The 25,006-nt window shown below is 41.9% G+C and overlaps 2 protein-coding genes across 2 annotated transcripts; one reads left to right on the plus strand and one right to left on the minus strand.

Moving 5' to 3' along the window:
* The first annotated feature begins 27 nt into the window (after nt 1-27).
* On the plus strand, nt 28-24,548 carry LOC131288652 (extended synaptotagmin-2). Its single transcript, XM_058317804.1, has 11 exons — nt 28-504; nt 11,232-11,658; nt 14,552-14,593; nt 14,749-14,889; nt 16,522-16,932; nt 17,094-17,264; nt 21,698-21,783; nt 22,814-22,862; nt 22,930-23,106; nt 23,180-24,202; nt 24,275-24,548. Exons 2-11 carry the CDS (start codon nt 11,347-11,349, stop codon nt 24,362-24,364), a joined length of 2,502 nt encoding a protein of 833 aa, XP_058173787.1. The 5' UTR covers nt 28-504; nt 11,232-11,346; the 3' UTR covers nt 24,365-24,548.
* LOC131288653 (enhancer of rudimentary homolog) lies at nt 15,130-15,662 on the minus strand. The gene is made up of 2 exons (XM_058317805.1): nt 15,460-15,662; nt 15,130-15,380 (listed from the first exon to the last, which is right to left on the minus strand). The coding sequence occupies exons 1-2, from the start codon at nt 15,646-15,648 to the stop codon at nt 15,255-15,257; spliced, it is 315 nt and encodes a 104-aa protein (XP_058173788.1). The 5' UTR covers nt 15,649-15,662; the 3' UTR covers nt 15,130-15,254.
* Nucleotides 24,549-25,006: the final 458 nt, after the last annotated feature.

A 25,006-nucleotide genomic window follows, 5' to 3' on the forward strand; every position in this document is an offset into this window, starting at 1 on the left:
CGAACCGCAAAACGGTTGTAAATCTAAGCCCAAATTAGGCCGAGCAGTGTTGTGTAAAAGATTACGCCATTCGTACCAGTGCTCTTTTCGTGAACCCTACGTCTGCCTTGGAGGTCACAAAGAAGATTCGAAGTTCGTTTCGGCGGTGACGTTGAAGTGCGTGAGAACGTGGAGTGTTGTTGGTGCGTAGAACCTCTGTGGCAAACTGGAGGTGTTGGCACAGTGTGAATACAAGTGCTGTTGATTATTAATGCACCACAACTGCATCGTTTGAGCTGTGCAAGTGTTTTCGTGTGAAAAAGTGTGGGTAAGGGGGCAAGAGGGAGAGTGCATTTGTTACACCTGACCGACATTGGTGGAGCGCCCTTGGACCAGACTTGAACCATTAATTGACCAGCAACAACAGACCGTAATTGGGCGTCCTTGAAGGGCGCGGCTAAAGGAACCGGAAAGGAATAGGGGACCAAGTCCGACAACACCTACTGGTGACAGTTATTGCTTGAGGTGGGTCATTCTTCATTGCTTCATACACACGGGTTGCTTATCGCGTTCGCATCTTCCACATGGGTGATAACAAATTCACTGTAAATAAACGGTTTCAAGAGACTCCGGAGGCGGAATAATCAATTTGCATAGTTGGATTCTCCATTACCTTTTAGGGTAACTGTACCAATAGTGGTGCACTTAGTACTGTAAATACCAATTAGGTGTAATTTATGAGTGTTAAGAACACAATATTCTACATATTTGAATCAATTATGATCGAAACATGACTTTTCTTCTGAAAAACATCTATTTTCACCGTAAACTATACAAAATACACGAAAAAAAGCGTATTTTTCTTCCTAGTCGGTTGCTCCTATTATGGTGGTATGGTTCCTATAGTTGTGGTATCGTGTTCCTATAGTGGTGGTAGTACGAAAAACTTGAATATATTTTGCCTATAACTTATTTTTGAAGCATATTTCAAACAGAACGGTACAATACTCCTTGACCAATGCATTGTCATTGAAAAGACTGTATTGTTTTACCGAAATATGTCCAATTTTAATTCATAAAAAATGCTTTGAATATTACAGCTAATACCACAGTATATGCTTTATAGTGTATCCTTCGCCTGCTTTGTCTTTTCTTTCCTCTGCTCTTTCTGCTGAGCCTGTTTTCGCCGTCTAAGTCTTGCTTTTTCGATTCCCTCCAGTTCCGCTTTGTTTATTTTGTAGAAACGGAATAAAATCACTACATTTACCTGATTATATTGACCAAAAACGGAATAAAACTAAAATATACTCGTTCCTTTCTTTTGTGTGTTACTTGTGAAAAAATCTATGGCTACTATAGGAACAACTCTGGTTTTTGTGCCTATAGTGGCTCTATGGTGAAAACTATAAAAATATAATAAAATTATGCTAAAATGCACTAAGTTCATGTAAATCAATTATATTGGAGTATGTAAGTAGCGAAATCATATGGTTTTAATGATTTTGTAGTGATTTATAGCCTTAAGAAAACCATGATATTCGTTATAGATTCTTAAGGAATGTAGCATGTTGTGACAACCTGTTTAAAAAATATGAATTTTGGCGCTTCTGTATTACGGAATGGGATGGTTCATCTTTTGAACACTCCGCAGAAGATCAAAGAACATTTCATAGAAGAACAAATAACTTCATTGTATATATATCGGCGTAGAGCTAGGATTTTATTCCACTACAACCACTATTGGTACTAGCTCCACTATGGGTGCACTTACCCTAGAAGGATTGAATTTGTAAAGAAAAGTTTTATCTTCACGCATCAAGAAAGGGTCGAAAACCATTTTACGCTTATTAAATGATTTATTTTTTGTGAATTCCCGCTAACACGGTTTTAGGTACGGCTGCAAAAAAAAAATGAGAAAGCGTATACGTGAGCCCCCAAAACTATTAAACACGTCCACATGATGCAGTTGAATTATTCCACAACCCGAAAACCATTAGTTTGAATATTGATGGCGATCGAATTCAATTCACGCCCCTTCAAGTGGTTCGATCATATTTATGAAGTGGAATGCTATCACGAATAACAAACCTTCTATCCGTATATTTATTTAAACTATCAGCAACTTAAACGGTATAGCTTTTAAAATAGACCGTAGTTTACGTATGGATGGTTGGAGATAAGTTATCAAACTTCTTAGTACGATAAAAGGTGAAAGGCTTTAGTAAACTCCCGCTGCTCGATATGCCCGGCAGCTCAAGTGTCGGGAATGATTAGATAAGTTTTCTTCATGCGGGAAAGCACTGGAGCATTCCCTCAAAAAAGTTTGATTTTCGAACTGAAATAGAAATCGAATTCAAGGCAATAAAGAGAAATAAAAATTTCGCAAACACACCATATGACCTCTGCAATTGGAAGGACCGGTAGCATTCGCCTACTTTTCATTCTTTTTTGTGTAATCCATTGGCAAAGTCTTGAGTACTTCCGTGCAACCGGGTCGTTAGTCACTGTAACCTCCGAAAATGTTGTCAAAGAGCCGTTTTTCATCCCACTCACTTTACCGTCCTTCAAAGGATATATCCTGAGTGTGACCTCGCTTCATAGCAGCCAACCATTTGGCGAATAATTTCTGCTGGTGCTGCCGAATGATTTTTGTTTTAAGTGACCACCATGCAATATATTTCCGTTGTAGATAATTAATTGGCGGCTTAGGTAGAAGAATAGAGAACCTGAAGTGTAATTTTGCTAAATAATTTTCGATTTATTGATTTGATCTATACTCAATCTACTTATCGACGTAACTGTATTTGTGGTTCATCTAGTGAGCGACTAATTGAAGCAATTGAATATTGCAACCCAAACCAGGGCGAGCATAGGGCTATTCAATCATCGATAAAATCAAACATGTTCTAGGTTTTCTCTTGGGGCAACACGTTTTCACTTAAATTCCAAATCCCAAACTGGTCGTACGTGCACGGTATCGGATAGTATCTGTCCGGTACAAATTAATTAGCACTGACCAGAAGTTTCGTAATTGGGACCGGGGCAGCCAACCCACGCCAAGCTTTCGACCTTTCGTATAGCATCCGTGCCCCGTGGGGGCACAATGTGAATATTATGGGTCACAGATGTACGGCATCGCTCTTGCAGGTATCATCAAAATCGACGCCATCCCCTCGGTGGCCAATGATGTCGCATTTAGGAAGCAGGTTGTTCGACACTGGTGGACAGTTTGTTTGCCGAAGCAACTCAACCTACACCTGTCTGACTATTAAAGGGTTTTTAGGCGTGGGGCCGAAAGAAGGACGAGCCTTTGCCGCCGTAAGTATTGTGGTTAATGTGTCGGGAAATACTGGCGCCCCGGCATCAACAGCTTACCAGAACGATTATTCAAGTAGATTACTATCACAACCCGGCTACAAGGATGTAGCTAACATCCTTGACCTTTGTTAGCTCTGGGGATGTCGATGTCACTGTGCGAATCTGCTTGCGCTGCGTAGGTGGAGTAACATTTGACAAATAACCAACCGAAGCCGATGGCGTTTTGTTACGCGAATGCTTGTGCTTCTCCACACGCACGGTATAGGCTCAACCTGCTGCACGATCCATCATGGTATTTTGGGTTGTCCCATCAGCATCCCTTTCACCTGAGCTTCCGTGGCTCGGCCTTGTCCCGAAGGACTAATATACCATGATGCGGAGGGATAACTGGCCGCCCATTTTTCACCTGCCTGGTTTTACGGTGATGAAAGTTGCCCATCATCGTGTAGTACTTCACGCAACGGAACACCAACGTCACCGTGGCCAAAAGCACCATGCTATGTTTTCAAAGCGAAACAAAAATAAACAAAAACATGGGTAGCATAATTTGTTGAAAAGTTTTTTCGAATCGAGAAAAATATGTTATATCATGTTCTACTTTGCGTGCCATATCGCTTACCGTTTCAAGTGTGATTTAAATCATCACTCAGTCAATTGCAAATAGAAATCTCTTGCGGGCAAAGTATGGTCATGTTATTCATTCTTTATCCTTCAATACAATGATATGTTTCCCTAAGCAACTACCCCCTTTGGGGGCCAATTAGTCTTTCCCACCGGATCGAGACAGTTCGCGGAATAATTTTGCACACATTTTGACAGTCAACTCATGCCATGTTTCGTGTTCGTAATCCCTGGTTTTTGTTCGCAGCATCTTTTTTTTCAAAAGCCATTTTTATTTTTCCCCGAACCAATGGAATTTTCCATTGTTGGTGAGATGAAGCAATATGCTCCTCCTAAGCAAAAACATTGTATAAACAGTGGTCAATTCGAGAAATATATACCCCAACGCACTTGGTTTGCGCTTACAACGGTTTGTGAACTTGCAACGGAGGCAATTAATGAACTATCGCTTGTGATAGAGCTTTGATATTTTTCAAGTATGTATCTAAAATTGACACTCTAAACATATTTAATTAAATTTACCGCCAACTCCAAATGCACTTCTGTTTCATTATGAAATATTTGAAATTAATCATTTTTGAGTTACGGATACGCATTAGTACCCCGATGCGGGTCCCCCCACCTTAAATTAAAGGATTTAGGAAAGTGCCATATTGGATAAATTTGCAAACCTTGAGTGTTTAGTTTGCAAACCCTGAGTTTTTATCACCACAACGGGAGTGCAAAAAATATGAATCCAATTCTTTTCATTCTTCTAAATGACGTATTTGCAGGTGTGCTCGATGACGATATATCATTTTAACACCTGGTCAAACATAAAATATTATCAGTATTTCAAAGATTTTAGAGGACTTTAGTCAACACGCATAAATTGCCTGAATGGAACATTTTGATAAAAGCTAGTGCTGCAGAGACGCGAGACTTTTCTCGAGACGATGTTATCCAATCGCCGGAACACATGTCTTCGGGGACGTGGTTTTTCCTTAACGCATTTCGCGCAAGGCAGACATGATGACGATGTTGACATTGATTCGCTTCCCTTGCGACGACAGATCATCGCGAATTCATAGCACGGTGAAATTTAAATCCGGAAATTGCATTGTCTTACCCACCCGGCCGAAATTCTTAATCCTACATTTCAACCACCAGTCGTGAATTCTCGTACGAGTGTGGCATAACGTGAGCAATCCGAGGACGAGCAGTGAGGGAGACAATTCCATCGTTCCATCGTTTGAAATTCAACCCCCAAAAAAGAACAACCGACTCCAATTCCATCATCCGGCCAAGACTGGTTTTGATAATGGCCATTTATTTTCCTCGCTTTACCGTCATTTCTTTTCCGTTCGCTTCACCACGGTTAGATGCTTTAATTAAAACATAAAGGAAACGTTACAATATTAGATGTCCTTGGGCTTTGGGAAGAACAATTTTTCCAACGGCAGCTTAACGTGGTGTGTTTTATTTTCCGGTGGAAATGTCTTTCTCATTTTGTCCTGATGGAAGGAAAATCCTGACGGCCTGCCCGACCGGAACGAGCGGAATCATTGGCGAGTAAAGTGCCAGTGAAAATCGAAAGTGAACGAAGAGAGATGATGAAAAATTTCTTATACCTTCTTCAAATCGACCTTCCGAACGAAGCTGCTGTAGAAAAGCGCGGCTACCGCAATCAAGATGTTTTCCTTTTTTCTTCAGGATTTAGACCGTTTATTTATTCATTTATTTATTCTCCGCGCTTCGGGCCGAATTCCAAGGAGGAATTACATTTTTTCGTTAGTGCAGGCCACACCGGCAATCGTCATGATCATCGAAAGGTTGATTGGATCGTGTTTTATGCGTTCTGGACGCTGTGGATTCCGTCCCGCACAACGACACAGGTGCAGCCACGGTCACGACGATGACATCATCCGCTCGCCGGTGGTCATAAAAAAGAGCAGAAAAGACCAGTGTCTGACCTCATCGGCGACGTGTGTTTGTTTGATGCATTTTTCCCTTCCATCCATGGTATCGGCCGGTGGAAATAAGCGCCATTGATGATCGTACACAAACACACCGATGCGGGTAAAGGGAGGATGCACATTACAACATTCTTCTCCCACCCTTGTTCGGTGGGGTTGCTTGTTGATGCGACGCATTTTACCCCCCGTCGTTTACCAATACTTGGCCGGGCTGAAAGAAGGTCTGCTGCCAAACCCGGGCCAGATAGGGAACCGGCATAGACAAAGTTGGTCCAATCGATTCCCAATCGCGGAAACCAACTTCCAAGTCCTTGGAGCTTCATGGAGAGGCCGTACAAAATCAGAACCCAGGGTGTGTGTTTGTGTGTGAACGTTGACTGTTTTTGCGTGCGTGTTTTTACGACCCAGTCTATTTGGAACCGCGACCAACATAAAACGTGCTGACAACATTTGGGTGCGATTTTTTCGCGTCCCACAGTTAACGTTCACCGCTCCAGTTGGGTAAAGGTGTACACCGTCGTGGGTCTTCCGTCGGAGTTCAAGTTAGCAAGCAAGTTCCAAGGAAGTGGTTGACTGGTGGAAAAGTGTCCAGTGGTAGCGTTAAAATACGTGTTCGAACAGCTGCGAAAGAGGCCGCGAAACAATTCGTCGGAATTTGTCATGTTCGCAAAGTTTTGTGGAGATTGTCGCAGTTTCTGCCACATCTGGGTTCCGTAGCAGCTGATATGTATCTTCACACCGAGAAACCGCTACTCATAAAGTTCCTCCCCAAAAATTTTACCCGGACATCATACGCCTTTCGTTGGGTTGTATGAATTAGCATCTCGCCGAAGAACAGCGTTGTGTAATAATATTCCACGCCAGAGTCAGATCAAGAATAACAGCAGTAAGAGACACCACAAGGATGCGCCCGAGATGAGTAAATTTTGGGGCCACTAATGTATGCCATTTATGGCCGTTGTTGCACGTTGTTCGAAAAAACGAGATGGTCGACCGAAACGATCGTTCTACAGAATGGGGAGCTCGTTAAATTTGGATGTGATGGGGTGTGGTGAGGGATCAAAGATCGAAGGCCCACCAGCATTAATATCGACGTTTCGACAAGACAATTCCAATGTCAGTTAATGAAATTCGGAGAATGCCTTCGTGCTTCAGTGAGACGAAGGGGAGAACAACAATAACTTGTATAAGACACCAGTAACTGATTGATTTTTTTTTGTCCCAGTGGATAAGCGGCACCATTTATCAATGTTTACGACCAGCGGGGGTGGATTTTGCCAGTGGCCTCCTTGTCGGTAATGAACTTTTGATCTTCTTCCAAAGAGAAGTGTAATTGATGTTCGCGCCCGCCCTCCGTTGGTGTGACTAAGCGATCAATTTTTGTTTGAAAAATGCGTCAATTGTGATAAATTGGTAATGTTCCCCCAGAGGCAAAGTTATCGTTGCCATTTTATGATGTAATAAAATCAAATCTGGCACCAATTAAAAATGATCGAGCATTTTATATTGCACTTTTTATCGCTAGCTTTCCTTTGAAGGACAAGCGAAAAGTGCAATTGTTTATACCTGTTGTCTTTAAAATGTCTTTCAAAGTAAGAGTCAAGTTAGCCTCTTTTTGTGTAGAAACCCAGAGATTTATGTAAAAGTGGCCACTACACTGCGTTTGCCAACAACAATCGATCAATAGTAAATGTCTCCATCATGCTGGTATGGAACGAGCTCCACGCTCCACGTACGAAAACATCGGTTTTCCTCCCGGCCGTGGAAAATCGATTCCAAACCAGTCCTCGGCTAGACGGACGGCGCCAACGTGCCAGACAGAGGCAAAAAAAGACGGCAAAACAACAGATCAATCCGGAAGCAATAAAAGGAATGAGCCGGTGGAACTTTCAGCCCGAGAAAATCCTTTTGCCTCCCCACGAAAGTCTAAGTGTCCTCGTGATGATGCGCGGCGTTGGGTGTAAAGAAGGCTGGTTAAATATTATCAGGACAGACAGAAGTACACTTTACTACTTGCCATAACAGGATTAATTTACTAACCCGAATCATTTAGTGTTTCTTCTTTGCTTGTACGGGACGACGTTAAGCATCACAAATTATACTAACTGGATTGGTTATTGGTGTTCGTGCTAGTTCATGAGATACTAGTTTTCTCGAAGTTGTTTTTAGTTGTTTGTTATCTGAAGTAGAAAAATCATAAATGTTTGTTCAACCTCGACAGGTTACAACCACTTGGCACTTTTTCTAATTTTATTGTTGCATGTTAAGCATAAGACTATATTGAAGGAACAATATTGACATCAACGGAAATATTTCGTACGAGCAGATCTTGAAGCCAAGATTAAGTAAGTAAACAAGTGATTTCGCCCACGCACAGCCAAAGTCTTCCTACATCCTTTTCGACACGTACGTTATCCTCGAGAGAACGAACGTATTTTCCTTCAATTTTCCTTTGCTTCTTGCGGTTGCCAAATTCTCGGTACTTTATGCCTTCCTCAACATCTCGAGCAGATTGGAACACATACTCAGCGCTGACTGTACAGCGCCAGAGGCCGACAATAACGGGAGAAAAATGACACACCGGTGGAGCAGTGCCGACAATGCGATGAAGATGTTTCGACTTGCACGAAGCCTAACACGCCTATCGCTCCGAAGTTATGGGTTAAAACGGCAAGCAATGTAAAACACACAGGAAGCAGAGGGATGTAGAGTGGGTAGTAAACGTTCTTGTGTCATCATTTATTTTTAGCGAACGCACTCAATGCGAACGCCAATCGCAACGTGGTTGTGGATCGCGAAAATTGTGCACCATCGTTCTGCCGTTGGTTTCCTTCGCCCGAACTATAGATTGCAATAGAACGTGATCTATTCACTCTTACTAACGATAGTGCAATGAGTATAGGCTGTAATGTAAACAGGAGTGATAAGAACAAAATTAGTTAAACATTTCCGATGGAAACAAACATACGCCGGTAATAGTTCGACATTGCATTACCCTCTCTAAACCCTTGAAGGGCTTTAGGTAAAATTTTAAATTATTTTGCACAGGTTACGTATTCAAAATATTCCGAAGCAGTAATGAAACATTTTTTCGTAAAATAAATTTCCGTTATGTCCATTTAGAACCTGCTGACCAAATACCATTTTCAAGGTATTTGTATTTATTTGTGAGGAAACCAAGTTGCTCTGAGAGACATATGGATGGAACATAACCTAGAACGTAAAGAAGAACTAGTTTTTGATGAAATAATGTTAACGTTTACAAGTTTTCTACAAGTTGCAATAATAGACTTTAATCCATGTTAGCATCAAATTTCTTTGACGTAGCCAATGACGAAGCCAGATATTGAACATACACATTTGATTAGGACGAATGCAATGCTGGAGCTAATTCTATGAGTCTAAGCTCAAGTTTTCATGTTTGCAACATTGGCTTTTTCAAAACAACTAGACTGTTTATTTTTGAACAATTTATTTTACTTTTTACAATTTTATGATTAAATAAAACTACATTTTCCAAGCAATGTATTTAGATTTTAAATTATTTAACACTATTAAAAGACAGGTTATAGACGGGTTAACCTTGAATGGTTCTTCCCTACTTCTCAAATTAACAACACCGTTTCCACGAAGGGTTAAGATAGTTTCGGCGTAACCAGATGTGATAGTGTTATTCTGTTGTTTTCAAACTTTGGGTATCAATTTATCTGTCCCGGATGGGAACCGCTCGGTCAACCGTGTCGTGGGGTGGTGTTCGGGCCTCCATCTCCTCTTGGTGTGTTTGTGTGACGGTTTCATGGTTTGCTGCACACACGATCGTGTGTTTGTTTTCATTTATGAACCAACGACTAAGAACGCGCGGATCGCGAACGCGAGACCGAAACGCGATCATCATCTTCGCGAGAGACATTGTGTGCAGGTGTGCGTCAGATCCGCGCATCCATTGGCGGTGCTTCATCCCCAGTGGCCCCGCCAGAAACCCCCACATGAGGACTGGGGGCCAATATTATGGTGCCACTCCGTGGCAGGCCGAACAGTTTCGTGACCGCGTGTCAACGGTGAAGAACGCTCCTCTGCTCGACGGAGCGTTTTGTAGGTCTCGCGAAAGGTTATCGACGGAACGACGCATCTCGCAGGGTGGAATTTAATTTCGGAACACGATCAGCGCTTGGTTGGTGGTGGCAAAACAGATCGCCCTCCGAAATTCAGCACAGCATGAACAATTTTGGAACGATAAACATTCGACCTAACGATTTAACTCTCGATTTGGCTGTGTGCGTGTGAAGCTAATTTTTGCCCCGATTCCGGTTTTAGCAAGTTTAAGAATTGGAAACAAATTTTACCCCATCGCGAACGCTGATAAAAAGTTAAATAAATAAACGAATCGTGTGTAAAAACCATCGACTGGGAAAAAGAAGAGCTGACCAGACGTTCGTAGATAGTGCTTTCCGAGCTGCAGTTCCAACATGAGGTTTGTGTGATGGAAAGCGAGTAGTAAGATGCCAAGAAAATAAGTGTCAATTTGGGAAAAATAGGTTACCGTTCTGTGAGCCTGCGCCGTCGTCTTAGCAAGATGTTGAATTTCCAACGTATATCAACCCTTGATAGTTCAATCCGTGGTAAATCCTTGCTTCGTATGCAAGGATTCCTTAAAAATTCCCAAAAGTATCAGTACTTTCGAAACTTTATTGCTAACATATTGTTTAGTTTTTAGTGAAATCCTTTTTTCAAGAAATCATTCAAAATACGAATACTTAAGCGAAAATTTATTCAGAGTGCACCTATGTTTAATTTTTTAATAAACAATGATAATTGTGGCATTTTTGTAGAAATACTTTGAATTACAGAATCTTTCTGCAGATTTTTAGAAGTTTCTCAAAGATGCAACGAAATTTCAAGATATTTTGAAATAATATAATTGATTTCACATATAAGGCTCTTTGTTTTAAGAAAAAATAATAAATTACCTGCTTCCTGCCTTTGTAAATTAGTGTAGTAGAAGTGTAATTTTGATAAGAAGTGCATAAAAAGATTTCAACAGATGTAAATTTTCCTATGTACTTTGTGCATAGAAGGGTTATCATGGGCATCCTATTTTCATCTCATTTTACATGTGTAAATTTGTCATTGCCCAATCTATCATTCAGAAGTGACTCAGTATGGTGCAGGATTTTGGTTTTCGTAGTCCACGTAGTATCACTCGGTTTGGTTGCCGGTTGTGAAGTGATTCAATTATCGCTACCTTCAGGTGATGACAGCAGTGCGATGAGATCAGCGTGCAGCCAGTTCTCCAGCATCCAGCACCATCGGCTAATATCGGTTTCTTTCGTTCGTTCTCTTCCCCTAATTCCCGAGCAGTGACTCAACGGCCGGACAGGCACCACCCGTCGACTCAGCCTCCGAGGTCGACAGTCTGCTGTCGGCAGAATCGGCAGACGGTAACCGGGGCCCGGAAGCCGGCAGTCCCGAAACGATGGCCGGTGCCAGCAAGGAGCTGAGCCCCGAGCAGTCGCCCCCGGAGGCGTCGGAGGTGGCACGGACGAAGGACGACAGCGTGATGTCGCTGCTGTACTCGTTTGCCAAGAAGGTGGTCACCGTCGGCATCATCTACTTCGTCGGCTACATGGGCTGGTCGGTGGCGTGGCTCATCACGCCCGTGATCCTGTCGGTGGCGCGCGAGTCCTGGCGCAAGACGAACGACACGCGGCGCAGCGTGGCGAAGGCGTCGGCCGTGGCGAACGACAAGGACGTCATCCTGGCACGACTGCACGATTTGCCAGCCTGGGTAAGTGGATACACCGGTCGAAAATCGGTCGCTTGCGTAATGCGAGCTTCACGCAACGCTGCTTCCAAACCAGGTGGAACTCTTTTCTCCTCGTTGTGGTATTTCTATGCTTTTTACGTACTTCCATTTTAGCAACGAAATGGTTTCAGTGATAATTTAAATTTTGTATAGTTTGTTTTCACCTTGCTAGAAACAACTACCAGGAAATATCAGGAAAACAGCTTTAAAAGTTTATGGGGAAATGACAGGTAGACAATATACTGAGTTATCAAAACTTTGAGAAGTGATTTGTAATGTTACACATATTTTACAGCAGAAATAAGATACCTATTTGATCACAGAAATTTCTCATAGAATTCAAGTCATGTTCAGCTCTAATTGAAAAAATATTCCTCCTGTAAACATGACATATGAGTATGTTCTAGTACCACAGAAATAATCGAGATGAATCACATTTCCTGCCAACGTTAGAGATGTTAGGTCGGTCATTAAATTTTAATCTCTGATTAACTCTGTACAGTAAATTGTCGGTTTTATGTGAGCAAAACAAATGTACATCTTGCCATTTCATTCGTGAATCAAGTTGGCTCTCCGGTTACCTAGCGATTGCTTTATTCTTTCACAATTGTTTTACCACCCCCTTGACGTGTGTATTTACTTTTAAAAGCTAAACCTCAATGTAAACGGTTTGCGTTATTGTGGGAATCAGAAAACGGGTTTCCATTAATGGCACTCTTCTGGACTGGTGGAAAGCGGTTTGCATTATTGATGTCTGAGCTGTGCACAATTCCAAAGGTGCAGTTTGCGAGTGGAAAATTGCCACAGGTTTTCCCAGCCCTTTCGGTGGTTGTATCCCGTGTGCCGGCAGGACATCAAACATTCATGAACAGGTCGGAGGGAGGGAAAATCGTGAAAAACTATTATTTCGTGGTATTTTTTTACTCTTTAAACAGTGTGAACGACAGAAAGAAAAAGATTGTCGGCATTTATTTTCAAAACCATAAATGAGTAAAGCATTTTAATAGGAAACACGTATGATTAATATATATATCGACGCTGGTGCGCTCGGGATTGTCCTCGGTAATGCAGGGTTTATTTTTAACAAGACAATTAGGTCTTTCGGTTTGATAATACTGTCTTGGTGAAATGTCGCTCGCGCACTTGAACCCCGGCGTGTAACGACCATGCCGGTGTACGACCCGACCGGGACTCGAAGCAGATAACGAAACTAGCAAAACCGAAATGCGAAGGCGTTCACCGGGTGCAGGCACATCTTTACATTTTTAATGCTCGTAAACCACCTTCATTTGCGTCGCAAGATGCTGCATGGGGCGGTGGGATACTGCGAGGGTCGTCTGTACCTGCCTGTTTGGGAGGTGTCTTAATTATCGCAACCTAAAATATGTAAACAAATTTTACCTCCTCGACTGGTCCGCTTTTGCTGTTCCCGTATGCAAATACGTGCCGCTGTATGGGGTTTCCCTTTGGCCCGTTTTTGGAAGGACTTTGCGTAGGAAAAGGGGTCTCGTTGTTCAACCGGAGACACGTTATTCTGTTGTTGGCTTATGATTCATTTCATAATTAAGCAAGTTTACGAGACAAAAATTTAGATTTGAACTACAAAGCTCTCGTTGGTTGGAGATCGTTGTAGCGTAAAATGTTGAATACCTGGTTCAGAAGTTTCTTTCACTTTCCAAATAGACGAAAACATTTATTGTTGGCCGTCCTTTTGAGTAATTCTATTTCCCTTAGCTCGTTAAATGTAAAATGGCTTCCACCAGTTACGAGTTCCATTTTTTTTGTATCATAATTTCGTGAACCAAATTACGCTTGTTAACCTTAAGCGTTTCTCGAGGTGAGGTTTTAGTGTTTTGCGGAAAACGCTTCCAGAGGGTGTCACCCAAGGTAACGCCTTCAAATTAGGATCCCCAACAGCATACGAAGAACATGAGCTAAAGGTTTTCCTCGAACCTATAGGCGGATACCTATGCGGTGGATCGATCAGTGAACGATACGAAATGGAAAATGTGTAAAATGATTTCTACTTGCAAATGTAAACGATTCACCGCCCAGTCTTTCGGAAAGGGAAAACCGACCGACGGAGTACTTTGCGGGTTGGCAGGTACCAGTTTATCGCCATGCCTCGGGCAGATGGTGGACGGTGGGGCAGTTAAAAGCTGCAGTACAATTCTCTACAAGGAGCCCAGTTTTTCGTACGTACTTAAAAAAACGAAGAAAGAACCCCGCGTTGAACGACGGCAAAACGCGGGAAAAGCATGTAAAGTAAGGTAGCCAGTAATCGTTTTTCACTTCACTGGCGCCGGTAAGTGGTGTTATCCTGCCTTTGTGCAGGTCGTCGCCAGGCACCGCGTGTTCGTTGTTCCATTTTTTTTCATATACAAACTGTACTCTAGATCTGATCACCGTCGTTTATCGTTCGCGCTGTATTTTTCATATCTGGCGCCGAGGTCGAGGAAATGCTCTTCTCTACTGTAACACGAAGCTTCGGATGGTTTTGGATAAATAGTGAACCCCTAGAGTACGTGTGACCGCAAAAAAGGCTAGCGTGTAGCATGCGGCACTTCAGGGTGGTTCAAAGGATGTGTTACTTGAGCCGTGGTCTAATTGAGGCCGCCAGGTTATGCAAAGGATTTTCTTTCGCAAAGATATTGTACTTTTTTGCACCAGGAAGCAATAGGACAAAGTTAACCATTACTACATGTGGCGAATGGAAGAAAATTTTTTAAATTTTAGATGTAATCATTAAATTCATCGTTATAAAATGTGCAACTACATGTACACTTAACTTAAAATTTTGTAGGCACTTATTTCGTTTATATTCAAGTTAATTGAAATTGAAATTGATTTAAATTGTATGCTACTTTCATTACAGGTCTTCTTCCCAGATGTCGAGCGTTGCGAATGGCTGAACAGAGTAAGCAAAAAACGATCTATTTCCGTCTATTTAGTAACGCTCGTCTCATTTCTAAACGAGCTTGTTTTGCCTACAGAGTGAGGGAAAAATATCCAGACACTAACGTAATTCACTTTCGTTTCCAATCAATTTTTCAACCCGAAATTGCACACCAGATCCTGAAGCAAGTTTGGCCAAATGCCAATTTTTACGCGAAGAATCTCATCAAAGAATCGATCGAACCGAACATCCAGCAGGCAATGGCCGGCTACAAGCTGAATGGGTTCAAATTCGATCGAATGATCCTCGGAACGATCGTAAGTATCTTCATTTTTTACCTAATCTTTACTACTAACCTACCGGGTTGGGAAGTATTAATCACTTATCATTAAAATAAATGCAATGAAATCGCCGTATCCAGTAAAAAAGTTTATTGAACCTTCTTACATCGCATTTATTACGGGATGATGTTAATCTGAATAGTTGATTACATAAATCTTACATTTTACTTCATTCGGTTTTCCCTGTCTCCGTGAAAAAGCAACGTGTTCTGCAGGTCACGAGGACATGGGTTTATAAGTTCATTTTGTACAGAAATCCATTTTCGATTGGTGATAAAATATGAGAGAATAATAAAATGCACGGTGTAACCTAGAACGATCTCGAGATGAACACGAGATCTCTATTGTACTGTAGATCCGGCCGCCTGCCGAAGCAATACGTAGATTTTTTCCTTAATCCATTCCTTATTGTACGGTGCGTATGTATTCGTCGACTTTTGATATACGAGGCAACTGAGGTCGATCAGCTGAAAGAGAATTTGTTTGTGTAAAAATAAAGTCAAGGAACAGTCTTCGAAGGAATGCGAATAATTAGTAAATTCATACCTGATCCACAAAGTCAAAAAGCTGGCTGATGTCGTAGGTTATCGTCGGTGTATTCGGATTACGTCGCTTCAGTTGCTCCTCGTAGATTTTACATACTCCTTCCATACACTCGTTCACACTTTCGTAGTCACTGTAGGTTCGAGTTTCCGGATGTTCTCCCGGCTGCACCAGCAGTATTGTGTGGGACATTTTAATATCAAATTCCTGCCTGTGTTGTTTGCAATGGAAAATAAGAGCAATGAGCAATTTTGGAACTGCAGTAAATAACAACAAACACAACCGAAGCCAACACCATTTCTGCCTGACCAAATCGTTATAAAATGGTATTATAAGGAGTAGTTTTATCCCCAACACCACGAAGTGTATGTTGACAGCAGACTACACTGAGTTTAACAGCCAAAAATGATAATATTTGACTGTCCGTAGCATCTTTTCTGAAAAGGCCGGAAGATTCTCGAAAATGGAAGCGTAAACATAACCACACTTGTGCGTTCAAACTCAAGAACCACTTACCCTTCAGGTTACGACACCGAAGCAACTATTTAACAGTTTCTAGTTACGGTGGAATATTGATTGTATGATTTGAGGTAAACGATTTGATGAATACAAAACAATTCGCGAGTTTTTCCGAGCGCAATCGAAATAACGTCCTTACTTGGGAACTGCTGCTTTGACTCTGATGACAGCCGGGGTTTTGTGAGTAGTGTGGTGCACTTGGATTGGGAGTCACGAATCTGATCCGATCCGACAAAATCGTTGCATGGGTTCATAACATTAACCCTTCGATGCAGTTAGTTGACAGTAAATTAAATTTATCGTTACATTTTTATTTATTGTAGTTAATAAATATATTTTTAATCAAATGTTCTATCAATAATTATTGGTTTGGATTTTTCAATATCTGTTTCGCAGTCATAAGTCCTATTGATAGAGCGTTGGGGATTCGGGCCGTTTATTCTAAATTATCCGGCAATAATAAATTTATCGTAGTTTTAAACAAAATTCTACATTCAAACAGCCTTTGATACTAAATTATGTTATATTTACAATTTTCTTGGATAGCCTCCCCGCATCGGTGGTGTCAAGGTGTATGATAAAAATGTGTCCCGCAACGAAATCATTATGGATTTGGACCTTTTCTACGCCGGTGATTGCGATATCAGCTTCGCACTCAGCGGCCTTCGGGGTGGTATCAAAGATTTTCAGATTCATGGCACGGTTCGCGTGATTATGAAGCCACTGATTTCGCAGATGCCGCTGATCGGTGGACTGCAAATTTTCTTCCTCAACAATCCAAACATCGACTTCAATCTGGTCGGCGTCGTCGATCTTCTCGATATGCCCGGTCTGAGTGATATCCTGCGCAAGATTATCGTCGAGCAGGTTGCGGCCATTATGGTACTACCGAACAAGTTGCCCATCGTGCTGAGCGATGGAGTGCCGGCACTTTCCCTGAAAATGCCAGAACCAGAGGTAAGTGCAAAAGTGATGAAAATTTAAAATGGACAACTTTACACATTCATTCTAGTAAATTTGTGTTTCACTCAAGTTTATCATTCTCTCAAAGTAATCAAGAGGTAAATTGAATTTATGATTTCGTAAAGGCTAACCGAATTGCCATTTGGCTTCCACAGGGCGTACTCCGTATTCACGTGGTCGAGGCTAAGGACCTCATGAAGAAGGACATCAGCGTGCTCGGCAAGGGCAAGTCCGACCCGTACGCCATCATTTCCGTCGGCGCACAGCAGTTCCGCACGCAAACCATCGACAACACGGTCAACCCGAAGTGGGACTACTGGTGCGAGGTAAGAGCCCATTAAGCGCCCCCTGATTGATGGTACACAACCCGGCGTTGAGCAGGCAAATCCATGCAAGTCTGTCGGGAATTTCGTTCATAGCCCGAACGCTTGTTCATGTTTTTAAGATGAAACGTTTACGATGAAACGTGGGCGAAAAGCCTGGATTCGGCTCGTTAGAGCTCGGTGGATTTTCACGGTCATCAAAATGGCGTAGTAGAGACAACGTAGGTGGGCGTTATTTTTTTTGGGACCGTGCTTGGAAAATTTAGTTTTATTGAAGACTGATAGATGCTTGACGTAACCAAATGATTCCATTAGTTTGGTTCTGGTATACTTCTTCTATACGGGTATTATGGTAGGTTCGATTTTAATACGATTACGGCTGTTGGATTAAAGCAACAAAGGACTTCTGAGGACAACAGCCTCTGTGCCACGTCCTTAACTAACCTCCGACAACGAGAATAATGTTTACCCAGGTGTACAGTGCATGTGTTTTGTGAATTTCTATGTTCGTCCACATTCTGACGTTGATGGAATAGTTGTTTCTATGGCCAAACTGTCTACTACTTGTGTACACTAGAGGGATCATAGGTGTCAATTTTCTCTGGCGTAAGTGTGTTTGATGTGTGCATGATGATCCGCGTGTTCCTTTGTCTTTTCTTGTTATTGTGGTGTCATGGAATACACTTACTGTAATCAGGCAGAGGAACAATTAAATGAACTACATAAAAACACACATATCAGCCTTTATTTTACAGGAACCTATAAAAATGTTTAAGTTTCTCTGTTCCTGTTCAAGGGTTCTCGATACTTTAACGATCAACATATAACAAACATACAACAATACACTGAATTGCACAGAGTGCATCCTTTTCTATGCAATACAAGCACCAGTAGATAGAAGTAAACTTGCTAGGTAGGCGTTGAAAGCAATAAGATAATGATAAACAAATCATTCGCAAGTTGTAAATTTTCCTCACTTCATTTCACCAACCGCTCCGAGGCGCACGCTGTCAATACAGTGTATAATAAACTAACTGCAGCTACAGGATGTGGCCAAATGGAGAATGGAATGGCTTCCATTTGAGCTTTGCATTTTTTCACCTGCATAATATAGTACCGGCCGTGGCCATCATTAAGCAAACGAATTTGTTTGAACCTTCTTTGTCACTGCAGATTTCGGAGATTCAACAGAGATGTTTGTGCTTTTGCCTCCATTTTTCATGCTTGGCATCGGTTGCCCATTGCGCCAAGTGGCACGTCAAGCAAAAGCTTATCGCATGGACCGCAACTGCTCAACATACCGACAGGACAGGTGTTTTGTTTTTTTTTGCTATTTGTTTGACAAGTTCGCGTTTGTTTCGTTCGTTGCAAAAAGAGCAAAGGTGAAAAAACTATTTGGTCGTGCTAAAATATTCAAACCACGGTATGGTGGATCCCAACGAGGAGATTCTGCGATCCCTGGAGCATCGTTAGGTTGGCTCGGCCCGAATCATTGTTCTCTCTAGTCCTCAGGCAGGTGTTTGCTTAGGAGTAGGTGTATCTGGTTGAACTTTGTGGGAGCGAGCATTTTAATGGTCAGTTTTTTATGTGTTTATTAAAATTCATTACTGATTTGCTGTGCTCGGGTCCCACCCATAGTGCGGACGAGGCCATAAAACTTATCGCGTTATTTTAAGGAGTTTCATAACGGTTTGGTTCAGTTGTAATATTTACAACTTTGGCCAATACTTCTTTCCTTGTATTTTATTTAAAACCTTTTTGTTGATATAGTTTATTTAACTATTTAGAATGTATCCTGCTTTTTTATTGTCATATTTTCGAATACGAAATGAATTGGCTTCGAAAATGAATTGTTTTGCCACTATCTGAGGTAGTTTTTATTTCAAATTTTCGGAATTGGCTGTCTATACGGCTAGTAGTAGGGAGATTTGCATACCCCGTTCGCGTAGAAATTTTCCAAAGGGCAAATCGAATAATTCTGACCGCGACCGCAAACTTCGAATCAATTACTCGTTTTCACTGTGGACAAAAATCCACGCCCAACTGGTGCCAACAAAAAGCGAAATACCCAACCACGACCAACACCTTCCCCCTCCCCCTACTACCTGCAGGCTCTTATCCACGCGGAAAGTGGCCAAGCACTTCAGGCCGTAATCAACGATGAGGACGCCGGCGAGGACGAACTGTTGGGAAGGTGAGCTAATTCGTTATTTGTGTTCCGTTTTCTTCCCCTTTGAAATCCGGTGGTTTTGGTTAACTTTGAACTTAGTTAGACTCCTAGAATCTTTTTTTTGTTTTGTTTTTAATGGACCATTCGGTAACTACCTTTGCTGGGTTTTTCGTGTATTATTTATTGTTTTCCAATATCCCACTAACCGTACATTATTAATTATCGTTAGTTCAATCTTTATTGTTCAACCATTTTGGCTAACGTTGAGATGTGATCTGTATGAGTTTGATAAGTTTGTTTGCTAATTGTGTTTAACTTTATGTTATTCAACTTTCTAATCCCCGCTTATTTCTACTAATTTCTATTCCTTTCTTGTGTGTTGCATTTTGTGTTTGTTCGGTTTCATTTCAGAAAATTGCTAACTTTTGCTTTGCCATTTTTATTTATGTAACACCTATATTTTTGAGGCGTAAATCTGTCAAACAAAGTTTTTCATGTTACTATTGCGGAATGCTTTTCGGTAGTGTCCCGCCTCATTACTGTTCGCGTTCCTGGTGTTGTTCAATGTTCAGTTATTCGTTGGTTCGTTCAATGCTTTTCGGTACCATTGCAGCGTTCTGGCTGTCGTACACCGTTCTTTGTTCGTATCTGGCTGTCGTACACTTGTTCCATACATACATTTCCGGTCGTTCGTGCATTGCTGATTCTCCGTTGCTGTATTGCTTCACATTTTGCATTTTGCAATCATTGTATCGTCGACGAAGGATATCAAATGCAGTGGCATCTTGAGTAGGGTTGAACTTGCAGCATATAGGGATGGTAAAAGTTGCTCTCCATCGAATTTCTCTTGATTACGAGTTGTATCTATAATTCAAGTGCAGTTTCACCACTAAAAGGCACCATTGCGTGTGCTCAAAGTCTGCGGGATTAAAGGGAAGCGTGCATCAGCATAGGATATGGTTGATACTAATCGAAGTGTAATTTTCTCTAGGCCGAAGTCAATGCCATACTCGGGCAAGAGATTGAGCTCAACCTGTGGGATTGGGACCCGGGCTTCCCCGGGGTACAGAACGACGATTTTCTCGGCAGGTGGTGATGATGTTTCTCTCTGTAGTTTGCTTCTGTTTGATCATTATTTGTTTGTTTGTTTCCGTTTGTTTCGTTTGAAAATGTTTTAGTATTTGTTCATTACGTTTCCATTCATATTAGTGTGTTGAGTCATTCAAAATATCATTATTATTTATTTTTCCTTCTATTTACTCTCTACTTTTACATTTCCGGATCCGCTGCACTGGGTTCGAGTTTTGTTAACCTGTTCTGTAAAGAGTTTGTTGAAAGCTTGTGTTGAAAATCTGCCCGCGCCGATTCTGCAGCAAACCTAACGGTTGGGAAAGTGTGGACGTTAATTTTAAAATCAAACTTCAACGCCTCCTCTGTACAATCCATTGCTCAAAAGCATAGACAATGTTAGCAACCAGCTTATACCAACACCAGCGGGATCGTTTCCTGTCTTTTCACTGTTTTTTTTTATTTCTTTCAACTGTACACTTTGAAACCCATGTAAATAATTGCACAACCAGAAATGGTTCGGCACTCCTCGGAAAGCTTGCTTCAAACATTTTGGAAGGCGCACCTCAGACAAATGAAGCACAGTATATACTTTGGTATTTATGTTTCGTACACTGACACACAGTTCTTGTGAACGAAGTGTGCAAAACTGTGAACATAATTTTTTTAACTCATCTTGGGTGGAACACGCAAAAATCTCTGTACAGAAACCTGCACTATTGGCCTATACCGCTGCAAAGCAGTAGCTTGACAGACCCGCGTGTTATTGCATATTGCCTGTGATAACAATGAGCGGGGCTAGTGATAGACGCCATTTTCTTTCCTACTAACAAAACTAATAATAATAATATTCTTCTTTCTCTTCTCGTCCTTCTCTGTCTGTTTTTCCTCTGCTTCTCGTGCGTTTGTTGTGCTACGTTGCGTAAACTGTGCGTGACTTTCATACGTCCCAATTTCACATTGTGGTTCATTTTATCCACACGCTATCCCCATGATAACCCCCTGGTATTACCATGACCCTCCTGGTGTGTACTGACGTTTCAAAACGTTGGTTCTATTTATGCATTCCGGATGTTCCATTTCCGGTATATCCATTTATCCGATTTTTTCGTCCTTTCCTATACTCCTTTCTCGAACTCCTACGCTAACCTCTACCATCTTCGTATCATCATCGCAAACAACAACAAACCGTTAACAGGCCTGTGTTGACGTTACGCATCAAACGTTGATTGGCATAAAGTTATTCGACTGGGATCGAACCGGTGACCACGACCCACTAGGAAGGTTCGCAAGCAATCAAGCAAGCAAGCTTATATAATTTCTTATAACCCTATATAACTCTCTAACACCACCAATATGGGCCAATCTGTCGCTCCGTCTCTATCTCTATCTCTTAATACCTCTTTCTCTGACTGAATCTTTTGCTCACTAACCTGGTCCACATAACTTTGTCACTGTTTCTTTTGCTCCTACTTCGCTTCACTGCTTGAGCTTTAAGCGCTCTATCGTTTGTCCGTTCGTTTTTCGAATCGTTGTTTTTGGTGTTGCATCTTTTCATCGTTTAATTTACTTCCTTCTTACACTATTTATTACCTGTTTCTCATCGTTTTATTTTGCAAATTGAAGTTGCATATTTTGATGATTGTTTTTCGTTTCATTCGGTTACTTCTTTTTACAATGTTCTTTTTATTGGCATGCAATCTATTACATAGAAGATTTATTACATTGACATCAAGAATTATACTAGTATTTTTTGTTATTATTATTTATTGTATACACTAAATCCTCTATTGTCACTTTAAACTGTCTTATTCCACTAGTATTGTGCACTTCATTGGGGGTTCTATTCGATATTTCATATTACCATTTCTGTAAGAGGATATGTTTTTCATGCTCGGTTTTAACTGTTGGTTTACCTAATTTCATGTCCATCTTAATTTTTCAAAATAAAAACTCAACATTCGTTTGAGAATATACTTAATATTCATATTGAGAAAGCAGTCTTAAGTTATTGAAGTAGTTTCTATCTACATGTTTCTAATCTCTCTTGTACTTTGGCTGCGATGTTGAGGCCAATAGAGCTTGCTACGTTAACACTACTTTATATTTGCATTTTGTTACCCCACAGTAACTTAGACAATCTCGTATACTAAATCATTTATGTTACACTCTGCATGAAACTTGCGCCTCCATATGTAATGGTATATTTTCATACATAACATGGGTAAATACTAACGTATTCCTTTCGTCCAATCCCTTTGATGTCGTGCAATATGGTTGTTTTGAAATATTATTTCAAACCAACCCCAAATAGAGCGACTGTGGAAATCAGCAGCGTTACCAAGAATGGTGAAATCGATACGGTAAGTTTTGCTGGAAAATAAAATGAAAAAACGTTGCTTAATTTTGTAACTGTTTGCAAAATTGTAGTGGCTAACACTGGAGCAAGCGAAGCATGGTTTGGTGCACCTGCGGATGACCTGGTTTAGGCTGAGCTCCGAAAAGTCCGACCTGAAGGCAGCGCTGGAAGAAACGCAGCATCTCCGGGTGACCTCCATGAGTACCGCTCTGCTGACAGTCTTTATAGACTCGGCTAAGAACCTTCCGGTAAGACAGCATGAAGGAAACGGCTAGTCAAGAGTACCTTGAATAACTAGTGTGTCACTCTACGGAATTACAGCAAGCTCGCCAGCAGTCTCAGCCAGATCCGTATCTAGTACTGTCCGTTGGCAAGAAGAACGAGCAAACCTCGGTTCAGATGCGCACTGATGCCCCAGTCTGGGAGCAGGGCTTTACCTTCCTCGTTGGCAATCCGGATAACGACACGTTGCAGCTGAAGGTGATCGATCAGAAGACGGGTAACACGATCGGCTCGCTCACCTACATCCTTAGTGCGCTGATGGAGAAGAAAAATCTCGAGATCATGTCGCAGCCGTTCCAGCTGCAAAAGTCTGGCCCCGAGACAAAGCTTATCATGTCATTATCGCTGCGTATTTTGAAGCGCCATCGCGAGCAGGAAGTCTCGGTGGGATCACCGGACCGTGCGTCGGTTTCTGAGGCGGACAGTGTCCTATCACGTACCAGCTCTATCCGCACGTCGACCTCGTTGTCACAGTCGCAAGCCGGGCAGCAGCCTTCGGCAGACGCACACCCGACGCAGGGTGAATCGGGCACTGGGCTGGCCCATCAAGGAAGCGTCCGCAAGCAGGAGTCGCGTAAGTCGACCAATTCGGCCATTCTGGAGCAGATGTCAATCCAGGAGGAACCATTTGTAGTGTCCACGCTAAACACGGCCATGATGGGTACCCCGCCACGCAGCCCGAATCTCAGCGAGGGTGGCACGGAGCTGCTACGCCGAAGCCCCAGCACCACGTCTTCGGCCGGATCGGCTGGACTCGGACGTATCCAGCTTACGGTTGCATTTAGCGTGCAGCGACAGCGTCTGCTGGTGATCGTACACAAGATCAGCAATATTCCGCTGAAGGACCCGAGCAACATTCCCGATCCGTACGTGAAACTGTACCTGCTGCCGGGTCGGTCGAAGGAATCGAAGCGCAAGACGGCCGTGGTGAAAGATAACTGCGATCCAGTGTTTGATACGACGTTCGAGTACATCATCTCTAACGCGGAGCTGGTCAACTCGGAGCTCGAGGTGACCGTATGCACCCAGAAGGGTTTCTTCGGCAGCCCAGTCATTGGCATGGTAGGCAGCATACCACAACATTAGGCGCGGAAGTGTATGATCCTATTCATATTTCACTACTTTTCGTTTTAGCAAAAACTTATGCTCAACGATCCGGACATTTCCAGCGGGCAGGGCATCAAAGCGTGGTACGATCTGCTGCCGGAGTCAAAGTTTGAATAAATCCGGCCATTGTGAAGCAAAGTCCAACCGTGAACTGCAGTTTGAATCGTTTGAATGTGTTGCTTTCGTCGTTTATTGTTGCCGAACGCAGAGTCCAGTGAAAGCATCAAACAAATTGTGTTGAAAACACCAGCATTTTAAGTTGAAGGCGTATTTTTGAACGTTTATTGTGTGAAGCATTTGGCAAAGCTGCTCACTGCGCTACATAGCTGATTATGTTCGTTAAAATTTATAGTTATGTAAATGTTCTAAACTTATGTTCATGTTAGAAAAGCTAAGCGTAAAAGTTAACAACGTATTGCATATTTTTATCTCCAGGAAACACTCAAGGATAATGTGACATTCAGATGGTAGGACAACAGAAGTGTATTATTATAATATACATATATATAAAACGTCTCCGAATTGTGCCGTGAGACTTTAAACGTTTAACCAATCATGACTATAATTCAGTACACTCATTCATCCAACATAAAGCAGCTGAAAAGGGGTTTTACCAAATAACAAACATGTCTACATGTACATACGCTGATAGATGAATGATGATACGCATTTCAAAAAACCAAAACCATGTGGAGAGTTATTGTGTCACCTACCTTCGTAGTTGGTAGAATTATTCCAGTCTATTTTTTCCTCTAGTAA

This window comes from Anopheles ziemanni, chromosome 3 (assembly GCF_943734765.1).
Source record: "Anopheles ziemanni chromosome 3, idAnoZiCoDA_A2_x.2, whole genome shotgun sequence".
NCBI classification, from domain to species: domain Eukaryota; kingdom Metazoa; phylum Arthropoda; class Insecta; order Diptera; family Culicidae; genus Anopheles; species Anopheles ziemanni.

What these genes read in the sequence shown, in the direction of transcription:
- LOC131288652 (XM_058317804.1), top strand. Translation starts at nt 11,347, where the DNA reads ATGGCCGGTGCCAGCAAGGAGCTGAGCCCCGAGCAGTCGCCCCCGGAG. An exon ending in TGCACGATTTGCCAGCCTGG is followed by an intron (nt 11,659 to 14,551) that starts GTAAGTGGATAC and finishes CTTTCATTACAG; the next exon opens with GTCTTCTTCCCAGATGTCGA. An exon ending in GACCACGACCCACTAGGAAG is followed by an intron (nt 21,784 to 22,813) that starts GTTCGCAAGCAA and finishes AACCCCAAATAG; the next exon opens with AGCGACTGTGGAAATCAGCA.
- LOC131288653 (XM_058317805.1), bottom strand. Translation starts at nt 15,648, where the DNA reads ATGTCCCACACAATACTGCTGGTGCAGCCGGGAGAACATCCGGAAACT. An exon ending in TTTTTGACTTTGTGGATCAG is followed by an intron (nt 15,381 to 15,459) that starts GTATGAATTTAC and finishes ATTCTCTTTCAG; the next exon opens with CTGATCGACCTCAGTTGCCT.